Here is a 17,643-nt window from a genome sequence, read left to right as displayed (position 1 = left end):
CTGGTTTGATCCAGGTCTCTGTCAGGGCCATGAGGTTTAACCTTGAATGACTAGTAATAAATTATATATAAAATTAGAAGACAGAGCCCCATTAGTCCAAGTAAATGATTATGTAGGTTTTGTAAGTGACTTTCAAAAAGTAATAAGTAGGAGATTATGGAACTTCAAATGACTTCACTTCAGCATTTTATACTATAACAGCATTTTATTAGCAAACAGAGAATTGAGGAGTGTGCATTTCCCTCTTCAACACTCTACACAGTGGGTAAAGCTGAGGAACAATGAGGTATTACAGAGTTGAATGTTGATACCTCAAAATGTATTTAATTCTTGTTTAGACTCAATTATGCTACATTAGACCTTCACCATATAAATAAAGATGCAGGATGTCTGTACATGCAAGCAAAAGACACAGTATTACTATTCCAAAGAAAAACAACAATTAACAACATGACACACATGATACATTTGCAAAACAGAAACAGTAAAGACAGGAATTGCATAGGTTAAAACAAACAGAATATAATTTGTAAAACAACAGTACATATTTACTGGACATAACAGTACATACATTTATTTTCCCCACAAAGATCAAACTATTTTAAACAATACATAATTACAACAAAACCTAAAATCGCAAGCCTTTTGCTTCAACTTGCTGTCCCAAACCCTTAGTTTAAAAGAGAAAAAAAGACTAGAAGAAACCCAGTGATGAAGAAAACATTACAAAGAATGGCATATAAGAGCTTGTGGATGTTCATGAAAAGCAGGATGTTTATTTGTGCAGGAGTCATTCAGAAAGTATTCACTCTTTTTTTTTTCTTCACATTTTATGTTGCAGCCTTATGCTAAAATGCTTACCGATGCCCCAAACAACAACAAAAAACACATTTTCAAGTTTATTGAAATATCACATTGATATAGGTTAAATATTCAGACTCTTTGCTGTGACACTTCAAATTTAGTTTAGGTGCATTCCATCTTTTAGATCAGGGATGGGCAACTTCGGTCCTGGAGTGCTGCTGTCCTGCAGAGTTTAGCTCCAACCCTAATCAAACACACCTGAACCAGCTAATCAAGGTCTTCAAGAATCAAGATCACTAGAAAGCTACAAGCAGGTGTGTTTGATTAGGGTTGGAGCTAAACTCTGCAGGACAGTGGCCCTCCAGGACCGAAATTGCCCATCGCTGTTTTAGATGATTCATTTTAGCATAAGGATGCAACATAATAAAATGTAACAAAATATATCATTATAAATATATAACTATAATTATATTATTAAATAAATAATGAAATATATAAGGTATCTGAATTCTTTTTGAATGCTGTATAAGTTTACAAAGGATGCAGTATTCATACTTTGTGAAAGGTTCAGCTTTACAATAATTTGTCATTCAGTAATAAACTACTCAAAGTGCAGCTATAGACCAAAAAAAGTCTTAAATAAAAGTGCTTAACAATTTTTGACTGATGTCAAAATGTTTATAGGGCACTAATGAAGAAAGCTTGGGTGACTTGATTTTCTATGTTCAATCATCAACTGTAGCTGTTGCTGTGGGGGGTTGAGAATTGAGAAGGGGGGCTGTGATTTCAACAAAGAGGATCAGAGAGTAGAGCCCTGCGCGGGACTGTTTTCTTAAACCCGCACCCGCCCGCTCCCGCTGAATTTCTGACCAGGGCCGCCCGCTCCCGCAACCTGCGAGTTCCACTCCCGCCCGCGCACGCAATGTTTGTGTCCACTCCCGCGGACTTTCTCTCAGAGCTTGTGAAAAATGTTCAGAAATACTCAAACTAAATAAGTTAACATCCAGAATAACAGGCTTTAAACATGATTGCGTTTAAATAAGATGAAGTAATGCTAAACCAAAGCACCACACGTGACAAAAAACATTGAGTATTTTTTATTACCATTATAAAATATTAACCGTTAAAACAAAAATATGGGCACCTCCGTTTTAAAACGTATGTGGAAGAGCATCTCTCACATCAAATGTACCATACCTGCTGCATTAACAAAGTGCTGAACAATGTCAACAAAGCCTTTCCCGGCAACAAAGTCAAACGGTCTGATATCTTTACAGCAAAGTGCAACACATTTTTCTGTAGTTTCTTGCTTAACGTGAGCAGGAAGTGCTGTATTGGGGAATGAGAGCTTGCTTTGACCACAGAGAACTGTGCAGGTATGTCGCCTCAGGGCAGAGGTGTCTGTTACATTTATGTACGTTATAAACGAACACTTTTGCACATTTATCGCAACTAACGAAGTTTAATTCTTTCCCATTTTTTTCCGTGACAATTGAGAATTGTTTCCAGATGTCTGATCTGCCTTGCGTTGCTTTAATTTTCTTCTCAACTTCATGTGTTGACTCCATTTTTATTGCACGCCAAATCCCACCGATTCGCGCGGGTCTCCCGCAAAATTTTCTGACCGCTAGTGATGTTAGGTTCGTGAACGAATCGTTCTTTTTGAACGAATCTTTTAGGTGAACGAATCATTCTCGTTCACGTAATCCATTGACTCATATTTCTCGTTCACTGAAATTCCTCCCTCCACCGCAGCGCGCCGCTATTGCGCGCAAGCGTAGCTCTGGACCGTTTCATCTGTCAAAGAATGACTAAACCTCGAGCCAATAGCCTTCGAGTATGATACGAGGACGGAGCATGTGATTTGTTGAATCTAGTGAACGAATACGCCCTTCATTGAGTTGCTTTGAGTTTGAAAGAGTCAAATGAACTGTTACATACATACATCTCGTCTCATTATTACGTTCGTCGTTCGAACAACTGGTTCTTTGTTTTATTTTTTTATATTATTGTTTTATTTTTATTTTTTTTTATTTATCATTTTGTTTTATTTATTTATATTATTGTTGTTTTATGTTTGAACAGTTACATACTTTTAAATAAAAAAATATTTCATTATGTTAGTCATGTCATGCACTTTTGTTTGTTTAAAAACTGTGAAACATAAAAAAAATATGGCAGTATTGATTATTTGCGTCACGTCATCCCATCTCATTTGCGTCACGTGACTCACGTCAGCAAATAGCATTTCAGCTCGGGTTTAGAAGGGGCATGTAATTGGTTGGATCGAACGAACGAACGAATATAATAGCATCATTGACCGAGATGGCTCTGTTTTGAGTCTGAACGAGAGAGAGATCTCCCGTTCGTGAACGAATTGAACGAACTGGTAGCTATACCCAGTTCGTTGACCGGGTAGGTCGGCCATTCTGTCAATCTAGTTCATCAATCAGCAGAAAGCGGATGCAAAGCACAGGTATCCGTACTGTGCACGCTTGTTTATATTCATATTTTACATACAGAATAACTCCTCGTTTAACATAATCTCAGATTTGAACGTGTAAATCTCTGCCTAAACAATTAAATGTTAACTAGCCTAGTATGCAAACAAATAAAAAAACACTTGTGCTTTGGTCATCCGAAAAGAGTGTAATTTAAAAGATAAAAAGAGTAATGACTTTGATCACTTATTTAGACTTATTTTATTCATTTAATGAGAAGGGCACACTTTTTAATGAAGCCAAATCGGTTTTTATTTTGTAACAAGTAAATACGTTAGTTGAACAACACATTTTGCCGCACATGCTGACGTATTTGTGTAATATGGAAAAATGGTCACTGAACGAATTAGTGAACGAATCTGAACGAATCATTTTGGTGAACGAACGAAAAATGAACGAGTCTCTGGAAAGAATCAAAATTTCCACCACTACTGACCGCCCGCAGCAAAGGTAAAACCTCCCGCTCCCGCGAGATTTGCGTCGGGTCACGCGGAGCCCAAACCCAATGCAGCCCTCTGTCAGAGAGTCATTTAATCTGCGCTGCAACCTGATAGGCCAGCTTCAGTGGCAGTAACTCGCTATAGACCTTATGTAGCCCCGCCCCTTTTCAACACTGTGCTCATTGTCTTCTGTCTTATATATTTCCACAACATGAAGGTAAGATCTTACAGATTTATGAATTGGCCAAACGTTTTAAAATCTTCCCAGCTGACATTTGTTATGACTTCTGCTTCAAACATTACAATGCTCATCATGAGAACTTTCAACAACCTTCTACACTCTAAAAAAAAAAAAAAAATTGTTCCAAAAAGTTGTTCAGCATAAAATAATTTGTTACCCCGCGGACTTAAAATCTTTAGTTTAGGCAACTTTTTAAATTTAGGCAAAATTTTAAATGACTCAATGTTAATTTTAAGGGACAACTGGAATATTTTAGTTGAATAAACTAGAAATTTTAAGACAGCGGGGTAACAAATTATTTTAAGTTGAATCAACAATTTATTTTTACAGTGTAAAGATAAGGTGAATACTTCACTATGGAGAATATATTATTATATCATATATATTATTATTAGACATAATTCTTTCAGTGTGCTTTCGTCACTGAAATCCAATCTTCAAATCTACAATATTTCACGTATGGCTTGAAATACTTCACTGACCTTCACCCACGTTAAGTAATTAAAAACATTTATAAAACAACACAAATTACCAAGATTTATTAGCTTACACAATGTGAGGTATATTAAACATTTTCAATTGTTATGGTTTTATCACGAAAGCCAATAACTTCACTTCACGGCGTTTTTAAATGTTAATCATCCCTGAAAATCTGAAAATACTCATTTGGTTTTGTAAAAAAAAAATCAATATGTTATCATCTGATTAAAAAGAGAATAAACCTGGAATTGTTGGAAGAGTGAGAGATTCTTCACAGTAGATATGTTTTTGGTCTTAGGTTAGTACAAGATTATATATAAACAGCCGGTTATCATTATAAAATAACCCCCTATTTGACCAGGATCCCAACGTACCTGATCAGGACCCCTTGAAGGAGTTTATTTTGTGACAGTGCCTGACTGGCTGTATATGATTCTACTTATTAAACAGTTACCAAATAAATAAATCGGTGGATATTAACTATATTTAGTGCAAAAAGTATTTATGATGTCTAAAGCAAGATACCCCAGTGATATACAGTAAACACAAAACTATAGTGTAGCAGCTGTGCAAGAAAAAAAAAGCACTGGCATTATATATATAACCCACAGAAACGTAACTTTGAGTTATATGTCAATTATTAAATGACAAAACTTTACCTTGTTCTATTTTTTCACAAAGGTATTTTTAACAGGGATTATTATACAGAGCCACTTTAGTATCGTGCTGTCATGCAAATTTCTGTCATTTTAGAATGACTTTTTCATAAAAATGTTGGGTGGGTGGGGGGGGGGTAGACATACAGTGCATGCATAATCGATATTCTGATCATATATTTTTTCCAAACACACTTTACCAATTCCAAACCACATCAATCTTAATAATTACTATGAAGCTTAAGTATATTAATTTAGGTGACGTCATTGCTGATGGGGGATGGTATGAAAAACATGATTTAAATGATGGTGAAAAGTCAAAAATTATGAAATGGCCATGAGAAAGATGCAACACTATAGAAATCTGAAAATTAAGCATGCCCATCATACTCAGTTGGGTCAGCAGGGTTGCAAAAGTAAACACACACACACACACACAGAAAAGATGTATATAAACCGCAGAATACCTTCCTTCTTCAACAATTATATATCACCTATAAACTGTTATATACGAGCTTAATAGTAATTATTAAGACTGATGTGGTTTGAATGTTAACAGAATTTTATTTAATCAGGGCCTTAAATACAAAATCATTTTCTGAAACCGAAGTTGCGACTGACTACTATTGTATTGTGACATATTTCAGAGTGAAAATGAGCAAGAAAAAATGTTAGGCACGACTTGATTTTATCAATCAGTTGTTGACTGGATTGTGAAAAGTAAGTGTTTCCAACTGGAATGGTCGCTGAACGTAACTGCGTTTTAGATGTCCAGTGAGCATATCACAAGAAAAGCAAACATGCAAGGATGAATTATTCACAATAAGACCAGTAACATGCATTAAAGGGATAGTCCACCCCCCAAAAAAGACCCCTTTTGTTAATGTGTATAGAATATTTTTCTAAAAATCTTTGTGTCCAAATAAAGAAAGAAATGCACATCTGGGATGACATGAGGGTGAGCAAATGGTGAGAGAATTTTCATTCTTGAGTGGACTATACCAACTACAATATAAACAGGGTACATTTTTTGATGACTTGAAAAGTGAAACAAAACAGTCGACAGCCTGCATGTTTTCTGAGGGAGAGAAATTGTAGGCAATATTGAATTGCTGCACATAGATTGCTAAAGCAAGACACCTCAGCGGCTCTGTAAATTCACTTTTGCTCTGTCTCTGTAAGAGCTATGCTGTAATCCTTATTCCCCTGGCCTCAAGAGGCACTTGTTCAAGGCCTGCTCGCAGCAGGCAGAGCGCAACTGGTTGCAATTTTTACGTGGATCCAAGGCATATGCTCTAATAAAGGTTTAATTTATTACGGTATCAACAATCTTCCTCAGAGGTAGCCTAAACCTGGGTTGATGTGAAAGAAGCACGGTGATGCTGAAGCACCATGATTTCACTTGAACTGAAGAGTAAGTTAACAGGCTCACCGTGGATTATGTCATTATTACACAATATCCTATTACAGCACAATACACTGAAGCTAAATGTAAACTGGGTTCATTTAAATGGTGCTTCTCATTTTAATGACTGCAGAAGGGGTCTTGTCTCCATGACCTTCCATGTGCTGCAGTTCACCAATCGGTGCATTACAACGATGGAAATATAATGTTACATGTTAGTGGCTACCTTTTTGACGTCAATTTAATTTTCTATTCTCTACCATCATTTAAGCAATGACCAAAGCACAGACAACGGTGTTACATGAATGCTACATGCGTTTTTCATGGAAGGTCAGTAACCAGCTCCTTCAGGGTACACTGCTGGAGAGATTACTAATCGTACTATGGCGAAGAATTGGCTCATGATTATTACTTCGATGGAAGTCACCAAATTAATATTCACGAGCAAGCATCGCCATAGAAGCGCGCACTAAATAAAATGGATCCAGCCGTTTTCCCATTCCCTCGGAGGAGAAATTTTAAATCTATGCCTTCTTACTCTGTAATTATTCCCATTGTTGTTGTCCCAAAATTCCCCTCCCACGACACAGTACTTGATGGCAAACTGCAGCGTTCCTCCAAACTCCAGAAAGGTCGGGGTGATGATTTTGAAGCTAAACTGGTCAGTCTGCCCGTCGCTGGAATGGGGGACGTAAGACGCCAGAATATCCATAAATCTCGTCCAGTTATTTAAGGTGTACCTCAAATAGACCTTTTTTTCGAAAGCCACGTTAAGAACCCGCACGACCCCCGAGAGGCTGAACTCATCCGCCTGAACAGACTCCAGTAAAACCTTCACAGAAGAAACTCTGTCGAGGAAGTCTGGCAGGGATCCTGGATTTGTGAAGAGCAGCTCCATAAACACGGACTGGGTTGAAATGTTGGATTTGTCGAAATTGTTAAAGTGCAGAGCTCTGGCTTTTTTGAATTTGTCAATAATGCGGTCTGGTACCTCAGGCATATCCGTGTCGTTAAAGTGTTTGATAGAAATCAGGTCCAAGCCCAGAGAGTCAGCGAAGCGTACCTTTTTCTGACTGCTTGGGCTCCGGCTTCGTGCGATCTCTAATTTTGCTCTTTCAGCCGATGTGGGGAGAGACTTGCACCTGCGGCGCTGGGTCGGGCTAGGCGGGGGCTTCAGGAATGACTCCCTTCCTCTCGGTTTTTCATGCACTACGCTGATTTCAAACGATTCGCAGTCCCCATTCTTGCCCTCCTCTCCCTCCATCTCTTCTCCGTCCTCCAGCTTTTGCTCTGCTGCTGTCAAGCTTCCGAACAGCCCGGCGATACAACTGTAGTTTCTGGGGATGCAATTCTTGGGAGGCAGCATTACCACAGCAGCGGCTTCCATAAAAGAGTCCGCAGAATCCTTTGAGAATGTTTCAGTCTAGGTCTGATGTTAAGTGTCCTTCCGCATTGTAGGCTACGGGAGTTATGGTTGTAGTGCGGATATCTGAACCAATCTTTGCTGAGAGATGCCTACTATGGCAAAGCTTTAGGTTATGAATATTAATTAGGTCAAGCCGACGTTTCTCGCCAACCTTCCTCAATCTCTAGGTCAAGAAACATAATTAATATTCATAAGCCAACGTTTATTCGTCAGCTGACTAGCACTCATTCCTTTCAGCCAATCAACTGAACTGAACGGTGCGTTTCAGTAATTAATATTCATAAGCCCACCCCTCAACTTGACACCCCCCCTCAGCCACAAGCAGTCCGTGCGCTGGATCACGTCTCACAGTAGATGAAACACCGCAATAACAATTTAGAGCAAACTTTCTTTAAAAAAAATCAATAAGAATATGATACCTAGCTATTATCAATAATGTCTGCTCATATCGGTATTTATTTTGCATAGCTTATGCAACAATTAGCTATAGAGAGAGGGATTCATGTAGGACCTTTCAAATTTTCACAAAATTAAGAAAACGAAGCATGCGATACGTAAGTAAATAATCATTATGTCGCGAATGCCTTAAATGGATAGACCATATTAAAATAATAAATTACCCAAACTACCACGCAGTGTAATATAGACTACTATTTAATTTTAAAGACTTGAATGTTTTAACAATATGTAGGCTACCCTACTAACAACAAGTGTACAAAAACACCCCATTTTCCATACGTCATCCTCTCCCACGGTTATCATGGCAACAGGACTCTCTAAACACCCGCTCGCGCATATGCTACCGGTTTATGCATCTATACTTATTTTTTATTGCCCACCATGTTGCGATGTTAGTGTTGTCAAAACTAACGTAAGTTGTTTAGGCTACTTACTGTTTGTTATTCATATGATGCATGCATTTACGCTTTGTTTCATGCAGTCTTTCAGTAGTAAATTAGCGTGTTATTAAACATGGTTTCCTTACAGGTAAACTTATTTGTACAGAAATCTCTTTTGTTGTAGTTGCGTTGGCTGTTACTGAAGCAGTCCGGAATGAATAGCACTGAAGTCCGTGCATCAGACTATACTGATGGCTGAGAGACAGCAGGCGACTGCTGACAGCACAATAAAGATGACGCAGTCCTCGGGCAGACAGCATGTCGATGTGTTGTTGGATCTCAGCGAAGAGGATTGTTGCAGGGAGCATAGCATACCTTTGCTTCAGAACCGCACCGGCTGGGAAGATGCTGTGAGTCATGTTTGTTCTCAAAAAACACATCTGAAAAAGAAACATACATATTTTGACAATGCTTTCCCCTCAACTAACTCATATACCCATTGATATTGCTGTATCATTTATGTTTATCAGTCGTTGTCCCTCTTTGTATCACTATTTTGTTGTTAATTGTAGCTAAACCATACATTCGTTTGGGAATTGTATAAATTTACCATTATTATTAATATTATTATCCACTGATGTATAATAAGGAATTCATGCTATTATTAGTATTATTATTAGTAGGCCTAGTAGTTTAATAGATTGGTGTTATGAACCCTATATAGTCTGTAAGGGATTGAATGAGGACCACATAAATAATTACAAATGGGTTTTAATTTAAACAAAAGATCACCCATTTGTAATCATTTGCTTGTGTTCCTCCCTTGGTCCCTCATAACACTGTATTAACAGTAGTTTGGCTGCATTAGTGTATCAATGCATTATTTACCATTCCAAAGGTTTTTATGATTATAATTATTTTAATTCATTATTTTGTATATCCACCATTTCATAAAACGTTAACTTCATAAGTTGTAACGTCTGTGTAAATGCAGCTGTGCCGTCTCTATGCAGCACTGAACAGTCTGTAAATACATCTTGTGTGTAAAAGCCATGTAAACTTTGTGGTATGTATATGCATTCCAGATGAAGCTTCTGTAGTGTTAATCATTTCAAAGTAAGAAACTCACAGACTGCATTTTTGTTTTTTAACAGGTTGAAGGTTGGGGGAGATTTCCTCCTTTTGGTGTATTTCTTCAAACGCCAAGGAAGGGGAAACAAATCAAGCAAGACATCATAGACTCTCACTGTCTCCTCTGTGCGGACCTTAATCTTTCTGATCTGCCAATCTACTGCTCTGCTGGAAATTCAATGAAAACTTTCAGAAAGACTGCCCCAACCCTTCTAGATCTTGCAGGGGAAACTGACAATACCTCTTCAGATGAACTATACTCTCTCAGTTTATCTCTGCAAAATATGTCAGAACCATTAATCAACAAATTGCTGTCTGGAGATGATCAGTGTAAACAAAAATCACCATCAGTCTGCCGTTACCATACAGAACCATGTCAAATCCTGAAGAAAAATACAGTTGCTCTTAGCATCAGAAGCTTTAGTGTGTTGCCGCCTGTCAAAGAGTCCAGAAACCTGAGGAACTACACTCTTTTTAAAAGAGTTGAGCCAACAGATTTCCATCCAGCAGAAGTTGTCACCAAGGCCATGGTGCCTGATGCCACCGGAGCTGTCACTCCCAGTGAAAGATTGAGTGTTAATGGTGACCCAGGAAATGTCTTCAAGGCCCTCACAGACTTTATTCCAGAAGAGAACGGCTACAGGTTAAAGGGATCTCCCCGCACAAAGCATTGGCTGTCCCAGGAAAGCAATCACCTGCCAACTATTTTTAACATAACTTGTCAAAAGTATGATTTACCCTCTAGCACTGTGTCAAATACATTACCCCAGGCTTTCTATGCTCTGGGAAGAAACCTCAGGCAGGAAGAATTGGCAAGGCCTTCTACCAGGAACAACATCAGTTATAGATTGTATTCTAGCCACAAAGCAAGAGATCTGAAAAGACCTGAAGCTCATCGACTAATGCTGACTGGAACGAGATTACACATGCCTATGTGACTATTATTGATCCTTGAACTCTCTGTACATTGTTGCACCATACTGTTTGGAGTCAAATAAGCATTTAGAGGCTTAGAACAAAAGCTTCACACTTCAGTTTACTTAAAAATGTATACTACATGAAGACAACAACTCAACATAAAGAGATAAAGAGAAGTCTGATGTTTTTTTTTTCTGAGAATGCAGCATCCAATTACTCAGAGCCATGCTATGTTACTATGCATGTTCAGTGTTCAAACTAGCTAAGCACTGTCCAACATTCACTAAAAAAATTAACCTGATTAACAGCAGAATTCTTTACAAATTATACAATTGATTAGTACTATATCCTTTGCCATCGGTATATGGCTTTGAATACTAAGATCATAAGAGATAATCAAAAACCAAAAACCAAAAAAATGCAAGTGGTTGTTTTTTTTTTCAGACTTGCTTCAAAGTTTTATTTTGATTCCATGAAATTTATCACAACTACTGAATGTTCTACAAATTTGTGTCCAGCGGAAAGTGCCAAAATAATCTGATTTAGAACAGTCATTTGCTGACACGTATATTTGCTCAGGACAATACAAGAGTAGAAGAAAATAAAACACATTATTGTATTAATGTAATATAAATAGCAGTATTATGCTTGATTCAATTAATGGCCAAAGATTTCTTTTCTGCAGTTTATTTTCCAGTTTCATGTGCATCAGCATAGCCTCTAAACAACAGAACATAGCTAGATTATACACATGACCAGCCTCTAAAGAACAAAAATTATCATCATTCTTTTAATTATTACACCTAATTATAAATTATGTCCTATACTAAATTAAATAAGACATGGTGAAAAACAAAAAGCAACACAAGAGTTATTCTTGGCACAAAAATATGCATGCACTCTTTACAGAAAAACACTTGGACTCTTTCAAGTTTTCTATAGCAATAGTTTTCACTATGACATCATCATTGCCTACACAAAATTAGCATGTATTTATTTGCAGTATTCCAAGATCTAAATAGCATTTCGATTAATGTAGTGACTGAATACGAGAGTTCGGCATAAAAATACTAAAGCTCTTTTGCGGTTACAAAGCAGCCAATGTGACGTCATAAAGGGAACAGACACTGCGTCACTTACATTCTACTTGTGGAAATTCCACTATATACATAAAGTACAGGAGCACAAATAAATTGGACATTTCAGAAATAATTCCTAGCATATCCCATTTATATACACACACACACACACACACACATGCACGCACACACAAAATGAAAATAAAGCTATGGTTGCCTTTCATATTTAGTGTCTAAGGCAAATGAGTGGTGAACTTTGACACACAGAGATTAAACATTCATAAGAACCAAAACAATAAATATGAAAAAAACTCCAATAAAGAAAATAAAAACACAAAGGACATCAAGTTCTAAATCTCCTCCATTAAGCAGCACTGTGATTTCATTATCTCAGCCAAAAGCATATAAACACTTAAATTAAGGCATCAACAAAAGGTTTAAACAGTATGTGTAAACAGTAAAATCAGAAGGAGGGATAAAAATACTCAAATTATTAAAGGTTTTGTTTTTCGGTAAACATTTGTGATTTGTGTATGTGAATTTACTCACAGTACAGAATGCAAATCGCAGTAAACAAGAACAAATCCTCAGCTCTGCTTTTGAAGGAAACGTGATGTCTGAAACATGCATAACATGCAAATTCAACTGAGGATAACTTACCAATTATGCCATAACAGTCAGCAAGAAATATTCGAATGAATTTTGTAATGATTCAAGACCTAAATATACTCACAGTGGCTATTAGATGGGTCTAGAGCATTGCACTATTAAATGTAACAATTTGTTCTATACAACAAAGCAAACAAACAGCCCAAGTTTAGAAAAAAACAAAGACAGTAAGACTCAAGACATCTAAACAATATCAGACTAGAAAGTATACCGATGAAATAATACATTTTATTTGTGGAATGTATGTTTATCATTTCTGTCTGATTTCTGAGTAACATCAGTACGAACTTACTACACATTGCCACAAGAGGCTCTGACCTGACCTACTACAACAAACAGAATACTTTAAGAACTACCAATATATGTTGATCATTAATAGTGAGGAGATGCTGCAAAGGTATACTTAAACATCCTTAAACTTGGGCAGATATGCAATACCTTATTGTGGACTTGTGTCTAAAATAAAATTCTGCGATTACACACAATTATTACCTGACAGATTGAGCTCTAGATGGTTGTGAGGAACTGTTTTGAAGTTCGGCCACCCTTGCTGAGGGAGATACTAGGATTGACTCCTTCATTATGTGACCTAATCAACCAAATCACCTTTGATGGAGCTTTCAGCTTTCTCATTGTGTTGAAATAGTGAGATGAGCTCCTCACACGTTTGGGTTTCCACAGAGCTAAAGTGAGACTCCATGTTCCAGGCCAAGTCTGCTGAAAGGAAGTCATCCACTGCAGTTTGGGTCTCGTTGCTAGTGTGGAAGAGGTGGCCAAGGCTCTGAAAGGAACTGGAGATGGTCTGGGTTTCAGCAGTGCTAAGACTCACCTGCCCATCATGGGAGCAAGGCAGAGAAAGTGGAGCAGGCCTGACGTCGGTCTGTGTTTCTGTGTCTGAGGACTCCGTGCTCATGCTGAAACTAGAATGTCTGAGGATACTGCCAAGGGGCATGTGCCCACCTGTGTCTAGCAAGAAGTTAAGGTCTGTCTGGGTCTGAGTGTCAAACATTTCAAGCTCCAGATCACTTGGTTGCACCCTTGTTCCAACGTCACTGTTGTGCCCATTACCAAGGTTGTCGAAGAGCAGGAAGTCAGTCTGTGTCTCAATGTCTAGGAGTTCCAAAGTTGTCTCTGTGTTCAGACTGTTTAAACCACTTTCTTCTGTCTGAGTCTGAATGTGCGTCGCATTAAGGAACTCTTCAAAGTCAAAGTCAATACCAGTATGATGTGGTTCATGCGTAGCAACTAAACCCGAAGCACAGCTTGAAGCTGCCCCAGTCAAGCTGTCAGAAAGTATATTCTCAAGGTCTCGAAAAAGTATCATGGTCTGAGTCTGGTTGTCTGCTACTGTGTTTTGGTGCAAAATGTCAGTCTGGGCCCCAAAACACATGGATGCAGCAGTCTTGTCCTCAAAAAGCCCAGCTCCAGTGCTGGTCAGAGGATCTTCTAAACCACTGGTTCTGAAATGTGCATCAGCTGCTGCAGTCTGAGTGGAGACACTGAGACTATCAGTATCGAAAAGATTTGTGCACATCGCTTGGTCCATTTTGCTTTCATCCACTGGGGCTGTAGAACAGCTCGTTTGTGTTTCTCGGGTCACATTAAAGGAAGAAAAGCTGAAAACATCTGTCTGTGCTCCAATGGAAAATGTGGCTTTAATTCGTGAGGGTAGTGTTTGGGTTTGCATATTAACAGGCAGCTGAATCTGAGCGCTTACGCTGATGTCTGTCTGAGAGCAAGAGGACACCGAGGCCTCACAGCAGGGGGAAACAGTCAATGGTCCAGCATCCATCCCTTTGTTGAGGTATGATATGTCAGTCTGAATGTTTGTTGAAGTGCTTTTGTTTCTAGATCCAAGATCCACTGGATCTCCCACAGAAGCTTGACTCTCAAGATTGACCTGTACTCCTGTGCTAATTGTATCTGGGCCTGATGTATGTACAGGAAAGGCCTCTTTGAAAGTCTTATTGTTCAGATCAGGCACCACTGTGCCGACCGACGGTGACAAAATATGCACAGTGCTTATGGACCCTTGTGCATCCACAGAAAAGACCAATGACCTCAAGGCACTACTTTCCGCGGAGGGTAGGAGAACAGGCAGGTGGGTGAACTGCATAATAGGAAAGTTGACTAGGGCCACTTTGGGCTTTGGGAGAAGGAGCTTCTGGGTGTGTTTGGAGTGGTTAGTGTTGAGTTGTGCTGTGTCCGATGTTCCAGAGATGAGTAGAGTAGGGACTGCTCCTTCGCTGAGCTTTTTCTTACAGTCTGGAATTTCATTTATTAGTTCATCAGGCATAAAATTTGTTGTACAGCTTGACAATTTTTCCATTTTCCTCTTCTTCACTGGTGGATACCTAAGACAAACACTGCATTTTAATAAGACGTACAGTATGATTAACAAGAAAGCAAGCCAAGGAGAAAAAAATATATACCATGCTCTTTTTATGTTTTCCTATTGCAAGATTTACCACCACAAAACCAGGTTCAACTTTTAGCCAGATAAAAGGAGTACCTGTGCTCTTTGGGAACCTCGTGGCCTGTTCTGTAGATATGAGACAGCAGTGCTGCTCTACTGGCATAAGGACAACCACATGTACAGCTGTATGTCCTCCCACAATCCTCAGCATGTCTCCTCAGGTCCCACTCAGTGCTGTAGCCATTACTGCACTTCAAACACTTGTGCTTCTTTTCTGCATGCATCTTCATAAAGTGCTACACCATTAGTAAGATTAGGAAACATGTTAGTCAGCTGTTTTCCTAGCAGGACATAAATTATACATCAAGTTCTAGAAAATAATAAAAAATGAATTAGTGTCAGTTTACCAAAGGAACAGTAAAATAACATCACAGGAAAAAATCTAACTCCAGACAAATAGCAATGGCAAATACCTGTTTAACAAGCGAAAACTGAGAAAAGGGTCTGTTTGGTCCTCTTGGGCAGCCTTCTATTGGACAACAGTAGAGCTTTTGTGATTCCTTAATGTCCTTTCTAATTGTAGGGTTGACCAGCCCCTCCTGAAAAGAAATATAGTGAGAAAAAGCTTTAAAAGATGACAAAAAAAGCAACAAGAATATTGGTTTTTGTGCAAGTAGCAAGAAAACATCTTGGTTCTGTATAGAATCTTTATTCCCTGAATACGGAATGAGATGCTACATCTGTAGCTATTAGAATCATAACTCAGATTTTTCTATCAAGTAGACCATACTGAAAAGAACAGCAAGCAATGCAGCATCATGTTCCCTACTCAGGGAACCAAGGTTACATACTGAGACAATCCCTTTCAATAAGAAACACACTATGAGAATAGGCCATCGCACTGACCCCAAGTAGAATAATCCACTCAGTGTGGGTCACTGAACACGATGAAATCCAAAGCATGGACAAACAAACAGAGAAATAACCACAGGCAGATAAATTGTGTTCCTGAGGAAGAAAAATCTAAGATGTGGCATTAGTGACGTGATGCCTCAGTGTTAGCAGCACCATCATTCATTTTCATCAAATTTTGGTCAAGCGATTATATTCAAAGAAGATATTTTTTCAAATATTTTTATTTTCCAACAGAAGACAGAAAAGCATAAAACATAAATATAAGAGTAAGTAAATGATGAAAAATTATCATTTTTGGATGAACTATTCCTTTAATACTTTTCAGTCTGAATGGTCAGGTCAACAGGTTGCAACAAGAACAACAACAGTACACTGCTTTCCCATGCTGCACAGCAAATAGACAGACACCAGAGCCCGTATTCACAAAACATCTTAAGGCTAAAAGTAGCTCATAACTCACCAATTTAGGAGAAAATCTTAAAAATAATGGGCATGTCAGTCTTAAATTTAGGACTCCTAGTTTTTTGCTCTAAGAGTCTTTCACAAAGGGTTTTAGCACTAAAACTAGCTCCTAAATCTGTGAAACGTTAGGAGTAATGAAGAGGACCCCTAAGTCACTAAGACCAAACCATGAAATGGCTGTGCCACAAAGACTTAAGAAATCTGAATCTATGTCTGGCAAACAGCCCTGGCTCATTCTGTGTTATGTCACTCAGGCTGTCAGCCTGTCAAGCAGCTCTTATTCAATCCATTGCCAATTCCAGCTACGAGCTGGCAAAAAAGCTAATAAGGAGATGCTTAACATCCCCGGAATAGCTCTGACAGTGAGGTTTCTCTTTATATTATAGCACATGAAGACAAGCACAATAATTTAAGAAATATTTCCTATCTGGGGTTTATAAAGATTAATTGTATTTACCAGTAACTAACTAAAAGTACAAAGTCATTTGTTATTCTAGTCCTGTTATATGGCAAATCTGGTGCATGTTATATAGCTATGTGTTTAGAGTAGGGTAGAATGTTTTAAACTGATTCTCATCAGTCAGAATCAGAAAAAAAGATATTATAAAGACATATACATAATGAACTGTAAAAGGGTCAAGGCAGAAGTGAAATAAGACTCACCCTGCAAAATGAAGCAGAACTGAAGTAAAAACATTAAATAACTAATGTAGCATGGTTCTGGTGTAGTGCTAGTGTTGTACCTTGATTCTGTGGGACTTGACCAGATGCATGTTGAGTGCTGGAGTGTTAGGCAGAATCTTCCCACATCCTTCCACCGTACAGAGGATGTTGGTCCGCACTTCTTTGGTGAGCTCTGTTATGGAGGGTTTAATAATCTCTCTGTCTTGTAAAGGCAGCTTCTCGCTGCATTTTTGCCTTTTGTGACGGCTATTACTGTTGACTGTTGACGCAGCCATGATTCAACACGCCACAACACAGACATTTACTTCCGGGACACGTCGCATAGCAACCAACTCACCGCAGACAGTCTGCACATTTACTTCCAGAAGACGCATAGAAAGCAAGCACACGCCCACACGCAAATTAATATTTGAAATTATTTAAATAGCAATCAGTAATGCACATTTACAACGCAAGACAGGAATTAGACATGGTAAGGTGTTATGAAACACAAGGTGGGATGAAACAATATGAGAAGCTTATAAACGATAGGCCTACCAAAACCCCGTTAAGACAAGGCAGTCCAGTTTATTGATAA

The 17,643-nt window shown here is 38.3% G+C and overlaps 3 protein-coding genes across 4 annotated transcripts; 1 reads left to right on the top strand and 2 right to left on the bottom strand.

The window, feature by feature from the left end:
* Nucleotides 1–4,516: 4,516 nt before the first annotated feature.
* On the bottom strand, nucleotides 4,517–7,967 carry LOC306842551 (protein phosphatase 1 regulatory subunit 3E). The gene has a single exon (XM_079373489.1). The coding sequence runs from the start codon at nucleotides 7,912–7,914 to the stop codon at nucleotides 6,997–6,999; it is 918 nt and encodes a 305-aa protein (XP_079229615.1). The 5' UTR covers nucleotides 7,915–7,967; the 3' UTR covers nucleotides 4,517–6,996.
* A 305-nt stretch (nucleotides 7,968–8,272) lies between these two features.
* LOC306842949 (uncharacterized protein) lies at nucleotides 8,273–11,239 on the top strand. Of its 2 annotated transcripts, none has more exons than XM_079374166.1 (3): nucleotides 8,273–8,824; nucleotides 8,977–9,202; nucleotides 9,947–11,009. In XM_079374166.1, the coding sequence occupies exons 2-3, from the start codon at nucleotides 9,044–9,046 to the stop codon at nucleotides 10,859–10,861; spliced, it is 1,074 nt and encodes a 357-aa protein (XP_079230292.1). In that variant the 5' UTR covers nucleotides 8,273–8,824; nucleotides 8,977–9,043; the 3' UTR covers nucleotides 10,862–11,009. The 2 variants fall into 2 exon arrangements, with proteins under 2 accessions (XP_079230292.1, XP_079230291.1); XM_079374165.1 differs by having other exon boundaries at nucleotides 8,284–8,507; nucleotides 9,947–11,239.
* Nucleotides 11,240–11,282: 43 nt separating this feature from the next.
* Nucleotides 11,283–17,385, bottom strand: LOC306843257 (ATM interactor-like). The gene is made up of 4 exons (XM_079374626.1): nucleotides 17,126–17,385; nucleotides 15,479–15,604; nucleotides 15,102–15,301; nucleotides 11,283–14,943 (listed from the first exon to the last, which is right to left on the bottom strand). Exons 1-4 carry the CDS (start codon nucleotides 17,339–17,341, stop codon nucleotides 13,179–13,181), a joined length of 2,307 nt encoding a protein of 768 aa, XP_079230752.1. The 5' UTR covers nucleotides 17,342–17,385; the 3' UTR covers nucleotides 11,283–13,178.
* Nucleotides 17,386–17,643: the final 258 nt, after the last annotated feature.

This window comes from Barbus barbus (assembly GCF_936440315.1).
Source record: "Barbus barbus genome assembly, chromosome: 23".
Taxonomy (NCBI): domain Eukaryota; kingdom Metazoa; phylum Chordata; class Actinopteri; order Cypriniformes; family Cyprinidae; genus Barbus; species Barbus barbus.
The sequence above is the reverse complement of the archived record's forward strand: the minus strand, read 5'-3'. Positions and strand labels throughout refer to the sequence as shown.

Bases quoted from the DNA above. Each gene is read 5' to 3' on its own strand.
- LOC306842551 (XM_079373489.1), bottom strand. From the start codon at position 7,914: ATGGAAGCCGCTGCTGTGGTAATGCTGCCTCCCAAGAATTGCATCCCC.
- LOC306842949 (XM_079374165.1), top strand. From the start codon at position 9,044: ATGGCTGAGAGACAGCAGGCGACTGCTGACAGCACAATAAAGATGACG. The intron at 9,203-9,946 runs GTGAGTCATGTT...GTTTTTTAACAG, and splicing joins GCACCGGCTGGGAAGATGCT to GTTGAAGGTTGGGGGAGATT.
- LOC306843257 (XM_079374626.1), bottom strand. From the start codon at position 17,341: ATGGCTGCGTCAACAGTCAACAGTAATAGCCGTCACAAAAGGCAAAAA. The intron at 15,605-17,125 runs GTACAACACTAG...ATTTCTTTTCAG, and splicing joins TCAAGTCCCACAGAATCAAG to GAGGGGCTGGTCAACCCTAC. The intron at 15,302-15,478 runs GTATTTGCCATT...CTAATGGTGTAG, and splicing joins AGTTTTCGCTTGTTAAACAG to CACTTTATGAAGATGCATGC.